Source organism: Condylura cristata, unplaced genomic scaffold (genome assembly GCF_000260355.1).
Source record: "Condylura cristata isolate star-nosed mole 26May11 unplaced genomic scaffold, ConCri1.0 scaffold00026, whole genome shotgun sequence".
NCBI lineage: Eukaryota > Metazoa > Chordata > Mammalia > Eulipotyphla > Talpidae > Condylura > Condylura cristata.
The window spans coordinates 9,138,768-9,147,049 of NW_004567127.1; the positions used below are offsets into that span (position 1 = coordinate 9,138,768).

General features: G+C 54.9%; 1 protein-coding gene across 1 annotated transcript; it reads left to right on the forward strand.

The window, feature by feature from the left end:
- The first annotated feature begins 6 nt into the window (after positions 1-6).
- Positions 7-5,255, forward strand: AMIGO1 (adhesion molecule with Ig-like domain 1). The gene is made up of 2 exons (XM_012730161.1): positions 7-125; positions 578-5,255. The coding sequence occupies exon 2, from the start codon at positions 643-645 to the stop codon at positions 2,122-2,124; it is 1,482 nt and encodes a 493-aa protein (XP_012585615.1). The 5' UTR covers positions 7-125; positions 578-642; the 3' UTR covers positions 2,125-5,255.
- The last annotated feature ends 3,027 nt before the right edge of the window (positions 5,256-8,282 follow it).

Here is an 8,282-nt window from a genome sequence, read left to right on the forward strand (position 1 = left end):
GCGCCTGGCGCGGGCCCCTGCGTAAGGCGGGCGCCGCGACAGGCCGGCCGGTGAGGCGCTGCCGCGGGAGGCCGCGACGGAGCTCCCGGACCCATCATGGGCTGAGACGCGTCCTCTGCGAGCAGGTGCGGTGACCAGAAGTCCCAGGGGAAGCCCTTCTCGGCAGGCCCCAGGGCCCCTCCGCCCCGGCAGGACGCGCCCTACCCAGCCGGGTGCCCTGTTGACCTTCCCACAGCTCCTCCTCGGAGGCCCGCGGACCCCGCCTCCAAACCCGACCCCCAACCCCGGGGATCCCACAGCCCTGACATCTCCCGCAGACCTCCCCCCACACCCCTCGGACCCCAAACCCCGACCCAGTAGGCCCCCTACCCACCTCCCAGCCTCGGTATTTTGGGCCCGTCGCCTGCACCGTGCCTGGGAACGACCCAGCACCTCTGCTTTTCTCTGGTAGAGCAGGGAGGGAGGGGCCAGAGGGAAAGGAGGGGCGGCCCACCCTGCCCCCGCGGCCCTGGCTATCTCTAACCCATCCCTTCTCCCCTAAGCCTGTAGTGAAAGTGACCCTGTCTTACTCCACCAGAACATGCCCGGGTGACTCCCTCCCAGATCTTCCTGGCGGCCTTCCTTGCCCTCCCCAGTGACACTATGCAACCCCAGCGTGACCTGCCAGGCCTCTGGCTCCTGCTGCTGTCCTTGTTCCTGCTCCTCTTTGAGGTGGCCAGAACTGGCCGTCCATTGGTTAGCTGTCCCACCGCCTGCCTGTGTGCCAGCAACATCCTCAGCTGCTCCAAGCAGCAGCTGCCCAACGTGCCCCACTCCCTGCCCAGCTACACTGCCCTGCTAGACCTCAGCCACAACAACCTGAGCCGCCTGCGGGCCGAGTGGACCCCCACGCGCCTGACCCACCTGCACTCCCTGCTGCTGAGCCACAACCACCTGAACTTCATCTCCTCCGAGGCCTTTACCCCAGTCCCCAACCTGCGCTACCTGGACCTCTCCTCCAACCAGCTGCGTACTCTGGACGAGTTCCTGTTCAGTGAACTGCAGGCGCTGGAGGTGCTGCTGCTCTACAACAACCACATCGTGGCCGTGGACCGCTGCGCCTTCGAAGACATGGCCCAGCTGCAGAAACTCTACCTGAGCCAGAACCAGATCTCCCGCTTCCCCCTGGAGCTGGTCAAGGAAGGCACCAAGCCACCCAAGCTCACACTCCTGGATCTCTCCTCCAACAAGCTCAACCTCCTGCCATTGCCTGACCTGCAGAAGCTGCCCGCGTGGATCAAGAACGGGCTGTACCTGCACAACAACCCCCTGAACTGCGACTGTGAGCTCTACCAGCTCTTTTCACACTGGCAGTACCGGCAGCTGAGCTCCGTGATGGACTTTCAGGAGGATCTGTACTGCATGAAGTCCAAGAAGCTGCACAACGTCTTCAACCTGAGCTTCCTCAATTGCAGCGAGTACAAGGAGCGCGCCTGGGAGGCCCACCTGGGCGAGACCTTGACCATCAGGTGTGACACCAAGCAGCAGGGGATGACCAAAGTGTGGGTGACATCAAGCAATGAGCGGGTGCCCGAGGAGGTGGCCAACAGCACGGTGACGGTGTCCAAGGATGGCAGTCTTCATTTCCGGCAGGTGCAGGTCGAGGATGGGGGTGTGTATACCTGCTACGCCATGGGAGAGGCTTTCAATGAGACACTGTCTGTGGAGTTGAAAGTACACAATTACACCTTGCACGGACACCATGACACCCTCAACACTGCCTATACCACCCTAGTGGGCTGTATCCTCAGCGTGGTCCTGGTCCTCATATACCTGTACCTCACCCCTTGTCGCTGCTGGTGCCGGGGTGTCGAGAAGCCTTCCAGCCACCAAGGAGACAGCCTCAGCTCTTCCATGCTTAGCACCACACCCAACCATGATCCCATGGCTGGCGGGGACAAGGATGATGGTTTTGACCGGCGAGTGGCCTTCCTGGAACCTGCCGGTCCCGGCCAGGGTCAAAACGGCAAGCTCAAGCCAGGCAACACCCTGCCAGTGCCCGAGGCGACGGGCAAGGGCCAGCGGAGGATGTCAGATCCAGAGTCGGTCAGCTCGGTCTTCTCTGATACGCCCATTGTGGTGTGAGCAGGATGGGTTGGTGGGGAGATTCTGCCCCAGGAGAGGTAATGCACCCCTGAAGGATATGAGGGGATGGAAGAGAGGGCTGGCTGCCCAAGGGAGTGGGTCCCCCCTGGCCTCAAGGGAATTGGTCAAGGGTGCAACCGCAGGCAAGACCCCAGCCAGGGTGTGCTGCCATGATTTTCAAATACGGATTTATTAGTCATCAGGCAAATGCTACACCCCTACCCAAAGCCCTGGCAATTCTGAATGTGGAGGAAGAGGAGAGTGTCTGCGGAGTTGGGTGGGAATGAGGAAGGGGTGGGAGAAAGAGCAGATTTCCTAAACTTTTTCAAGGTCATCCCTAGCTCCTTGTGAGGAAATCATTTGGGGAAAAAATAATTTTTTTTTTTTCTATCTCTGCCCACCCACACCTGTGAGGTTGTGTGTGTTGGGGCGTTTCCGCAGGAGCCAGCAGGGGAGACGCTGTAGTATCTCTGTGACCAGGAGGTCACATCTCACAGCTGGGGATATTGGAAACCTTTGAAAAAGTGAGTCAGGAAAAGGTTGAGACTCAATCAGTAGCGTGCCCCGAGTTGTGAGGCTTCCCACTAATGCCTTCCTCTTTCCCACGAAGCCCCGGGTGGATGGCTTTTGGCAGGACTGTGGCCCGTTGGCTCATACAGCAACAACGTGAGATGTGGTTTCTGTGCCTGTCCTGGGGCCAGTGGCACCAAGGGGTATAGTATGGAGTGAGTGGGGTGGGCTGTCACAGCACAGTGCCAACATGGGCCGTGTGGATGGGGACGAACCCCCAGCGAGGTGAATTGCCTGGTGGGTGAAACCCTGGCCTAGTATTTGATTCCCAGCAGGCGGGGGTCCTGAAGGCAGAGGGCTTGTGGATGCCTGCCACGGAAGTGGCTTGAGGCCCCTTCACCCCGAGGAGGTCAGCTCAGCCTCCATTAAGCAGCAGCACGCTGGACATACCTGATGTGTGTGTGCCATCTCCATTCGGCTCCGTATCAAGTGCAGGTGGGGCTCTGTTTCCCTGATGTGCTGCTCAGCAAAGGGGGGCGTCCTGGAACAGATGGCCCCGTTGGGTTAGATGGAACTCGGGGTGGATGGAAGGGACCGGGTGTGTGGCTCCTCAGTGCAGCTCCTCTCAGAGATCTCATCCCTTTGGCTAAGCCAAAGTGTGGGATTTCATGGCCCAAGGGGTTGAGATTGGGTGGTCTCTGCCCCAGAATGGCGATTTGGAGTGTGAGGTCAGAGTCCTGCCCCCTCCACAGAGTTGCAAGCAGTCCTGTCACAGACACAGCCAGTGACACTTCACTTTCAGAGGGAAAAGTCCTGCCACTCCCACTCCTGTCAGAGCTCTGTGCAGTTCTGGTCGCCAGGCCAGGGGAGCTTGGAAGAGCAGCCTCAAGGCTCCATTCCTAGACTGCAGAATATTTTAGGTATGAAGGTGACAGCTCCTTTAACTGCTCCCCCTGACTCTGCTGCAGGCCCTGGGAGGTGGTTGCTCTGAGCTTTGGCAAGGGGATGAGCAAGGCAAAGGTGAATACATTCTCGGACGTTGCCCTTTTTCGGTCTCTCCCCCTCCCACCAATTCCCTGTCCATTGGAAGTTCTCCAGATCTTATTTTCTGACCAGCCTTTAGGTTCCAAGAGTTTTTCTTTTCCTGCTGGTGAGGGCTGCTCACTGGGGGCCTGACTGCCGCTGTCAGTTAAGGTCCGGGAAGGGGACTGGAACTCAACATCTTCCCCTTGTATGTTCCTGGGATCTCAAGACTGCTGTCACCCAGTTTTGTTGAGAGGTGCAGCTTTTCCCTCAAGTACTTGCATGCTCGTAGGTACGCATGCTCACCAGTACCTTGACTTCCATCAGGACAGTGATTCCGTAGTCCCACTAATGTCCACTTTCAGGATGGTCTCCATCTATGTGCACAACTCATGTGCATGATCTTCTTGCCCTAGGAGAGACAGTGACCACGCCAGGCTCCCCAAATGCAAACTCTCGTACTTTTAGTTTAACTCCCTGAAGTTTCACTCACATCTCGTGACACTGCATAGCTGCTCTGCAGAGGCTGGAGTTGGGAGAACCACAGGCTGAGGAACGTGGGTGAAAGGGCGATGAGGAATGTGGGGGTTAAAGACAGTGTGCAGGGTCAATAAAGGGAGAACTGGGCCAGTGAAGGGCCCAGAAGGAAACTGACTGGCAGGGTCCTAGGTGTGAGTTCTTTCTATAGGAACTGCCCAGGCAGGATAAGGGCAGGGGGAAAAGTTGCCTGGTTATACCCCAGAGACTTGTGAGGATTTTGTTACTGAAGTTACAGGAACCATGACTCCCTCTGCAGACTCATCAGGGAACCTGGGAAAATCTCATCACCCTGCTGCAGTTTCCGCTCTAGGAGCCGTAGAGGGCTCTGAAAATCTGTCAAGTGGAAGTCAAGTGAAGCAGGCCTTCTGGGGCTTTCCAGCTTCGTTCCCCAGGACAAGGGGCCATTTTCCTCGTAAGCCCTACCCAGTTTAGGGAATAAGAAAAGGCTCCGAGACGCTAAGTCTCCTGTACATCCACTAGTTAGGCCCCTACTCGGAGAGTGGTAGGTGTGCCTGGCTGAGAGAGGGAACTAACTAGCCTCTTCCCGTGGCTTCTGTTGAAAGAACCCAAAGGTAGCTTTCTGCCCTGGGGTCGGGGCAGTCAGCATAGGCAAGCTTCCTGGAACTGCATTGGCAAGCTTCCTGCAGGAAGCTGCCAAGTCTGGTGGAAAGAAAAGGCTGAAAGATCACCCCCTCCCCCAACCCATAAACAGACATGTCTCCCAGGAAGCAGGTGTCCCTGGAGACAGTATGACAGGGCTTTACAATATGTCTGTGTAATTGTCACTTATTTTGTTTGCCTGTATTTACGGGGCTCTAGGAAGGGCCAGGAGAGTACACCCCAGCTGGGGACAGCAGAGTCGATTGATTCCAGTTTCTCTCTGTTCTTACCTCTGTGCTTCCTTGTAGCCGTGCTGGCGAAGCTAGCAGGCCCCCCCCCCACCACCCCCGTGTCACGACCCTATTCCTCCACTGTGTACACCCAGGCTGGCAAACCATGGAGCCTCTGGGCTCTGAAAACTAGACAATGATCATTAAACCTGGCTTGAGTCTCTGTTCTGGCATAGTCTGTGACTGGTTTATTTATCTTTTCAGCCAGTGGGTGGGGTTCAGTCTACCTCAGAAGGGTGTGGTCTGTCTGAAGAGAATACTTACCAAATGCTTTTCTAAGAGGCCCGGTAGAATCCACTTCTCAGCAGCAAGGTGGAGCAGGGGTGAGCAAATGTGTTTTTTTGTAAAAAGTCAGGGTTTAGAAGTTAGGCTTTGCAAGCTGGATGGTTTCTGTTAGAATTACTCAACATGCAGGCCTAGCAAGGAGGCACCCAACTGCATTAATAAATGACTGCAGGCTGTCCAATCAAATGTTATTTGCAGACATTGAAATTTGTGTTTAAATAATTTTGATATAGTTTTTGAGGGTTTTTTTCCTCCAACTATTTAAATATGTAAAAAAAATCTTATTAATGCACAGACTTATAAAATCAGGGCTGGCTTTGGCCTGTGGGCCATAGTTTGCCAACCCAATTAGATTCTCAAAAGAAATGCCACTGACACTTTCGAGGAGAGCTTAAAGCATTCCAAGCCTTGGGGCTAGAGACTGCAGGTAGCCAACCTTTCCTGGGTCCTTGGGGAGCTGGTTTGCCTCCTTGAATTGTTCTCTCAAGTCTTCATCTGTCCTTTTCACTGCATTGTGGGCAAGTGTGTGGACCCGGCTAGAACTAATGGTAGAAGGCAGCTCACTTTGGAAATATTTTGATTATCACCCACACACCTCATGTGGTATTGGTGATCTGCTTACATGTATTCACCCAAGGGCTGGATAATACCAAGAGCGTGATGTGCCCAAGGTAGTGTGTAGACTGGAGAAGTACAAGCCCCATTTTCTCAGTACAGACTCAGCCTACCAGAAATTGGACTGGAAGCTATTCAACTCTGGATATGTAACTTCTTTAGCTAGTTGGTGCTTCTGCAAGTGGTTATGGTAGATGCCGAGAGGGGAGAAGGAAATGGTAGAAGGAGAAAGGAAATTAGAAACGGAATTTGAATAATGACCTAATTTTTGTGTGGATCAAGTATGGAAAGTTGTCCTCTGGACTTCAGTAACAGCCAGAGTAGTGAGGGATGGAGACCCCACACAGCCAGCACCTCAGATCAACCTTGATAGTCAATGGAATGACAGAGTTGTGCAGAGCACCCCCATATTCTACATTGGTTGCGCATTTTCATCTTTTCAAAGTTATTTTTGCTGTGGCTGTCAGGATGAAGCTGTCAGAGAGAACAAGTCTCAGGGAGACTCCTCAGCATCCTCCCCGCCATCATGGCCTGCACCCAGCGCTGTTGCCAAGCTGACAACATTTGGTGACTCTCCTTCACTGAGAGGAAGCCTGTTTACATCCCTCCAGCCCACCTTCCCTCCCCACAACCACAGAAGTTCCCTAGATCTTGGCCCAGGTGGGCAGTGCTATCTGGATTGCTAGTGCTTCCCCTCGCTGCTCTTAGGGGAGGGCTCCTGAGCAGGGCAGTTGGAGCTGACCAGACAGCTGACTGTTAGGACAGAGGTAAGTGTTCAGAGACGGGCCGGCCTAGGCGCTCATCTTGTCGCTCTGATACTCAGCTCCTTCCCTTTCTGCAATGGGAGTTCGTGTGCCACTTACCTTGTCACCCAGGAAACCGTGGTGCAGCTTCCTTTACCCACCCACACTGCAGAAAAGGCTCAGGCCTGTGCAGTGGGATGGCTGGCTTTTCTGGGCTGCTACAGTGAGCCTGTGCCGGATGCTTCCTCTCCAAGGCAGAGAGAGGAAGGCCAGGGCGGCTGCCACAGCCAGCCTCTCCACCAGACTTACTGTTAGGTGGCAGAGATCAAGGGGTCTGGAGACTCAAGACCTGCCTGAGGCCTTCCGGTCTGTGGCCACCTGGTAACTGTCCCAGAGTCAGGCACGGAGCCCTCCAGGGAGTGTTACGGTGCCCTCCTGCACTGGCACACACAAGGCAGTCGCTGCCCCGAGGTTGGATGCATCTGTGTCCAGCATACGTGTGGGGTAGGGCCCCTGGGCACTCTCCCCTCACCTCACACTGCTTCCTCACTTGGTTTGCCCTGGTAAGGGTCTAATCAGAAAAGTCTAGTCCTGCCCTGAGCATCCTTAGAGAGTACCAGGTGATAACTGAGAATCTGCTTTCAAGACTGGGGTGCTGGGGACCCCTTTTCTCTATTCAGTGAGATGGAAACTTGAGTCCTCTGGTACCTCAGAATAGTTTAATCTGCTTCCATGGCAGTAAAAAAAAAAAAAATCACTTGGGGAATTCTGACAAGAACAGGTAGATTAAAAACTGACATTCTCGTTCTCTGGCACACTGGTGATGGGCCAGGCCTCCTACTGGGGGCCATTTGTTTCTGCTTTAGGCCTGGCCCAGTCATGGGCACTGTCTACTTCACAGCAGCTTCCAGGCCGCCCTGGGCACTGGCCTCCCACCTTCCAGTCTCCTCTGTGCCCATGCTGGTGAGAACTGCGATGGCTGGGCCCACAAGGCCTGACGAGTGTTTCATTCCTGGATCCCAGGGCAGAATTAAAAACAATTACGATTGAAAAAAAAAAAAAAAACCCGCTTCTGAGCAGCTGCCCAGCCTGTGTGTCCACTCCAGGCAGACTGCTGCCTCTTCTCAGGCCAATGGAATGGGAAGTATCCTACCGGATTTGAAATTTAAACAGAGCTGCTTTCATGGCGTGTGTGATTGTGTGTGTGTGTGTGTGTTAATTCCAACAAAGGGCTCTGAGCAGGAAACAGCTGTGATCCAGGCGCCTGAACTAAGGAAAGAGACAAGCTGGTGAAGAAGTTGGGTGTCTCCAGCTCTGCTACCCGGGCGTGGGGACCGGAGCATCTGTGGCAGGCGCTGCTGACCACAGGGCCGTGGTGGGCAGCAGCATGCCCTCTTCTGTTGCTTCACTTTCCCCTCCAAAGAGCAGACTTAAGTAGGAGAGATGGAGACCAAGCCTTCCCAGCAGCTCCAAACTAGGACCAACTCAGAACTTCATTCAGGCTGGTCTTAGGGAAGGACAACTGATGCCCAGACTGGCAGCCGGCCCCGGG

Coding starts and splice junctions, on each gene's coding strand:
- AMIGO1 (XM_012730161.1), top strand. CDS start 643: ATGCAACCCCAGCGTGACCTGCCAGGCCTCTGGCTCCTGCTGCTGTCC.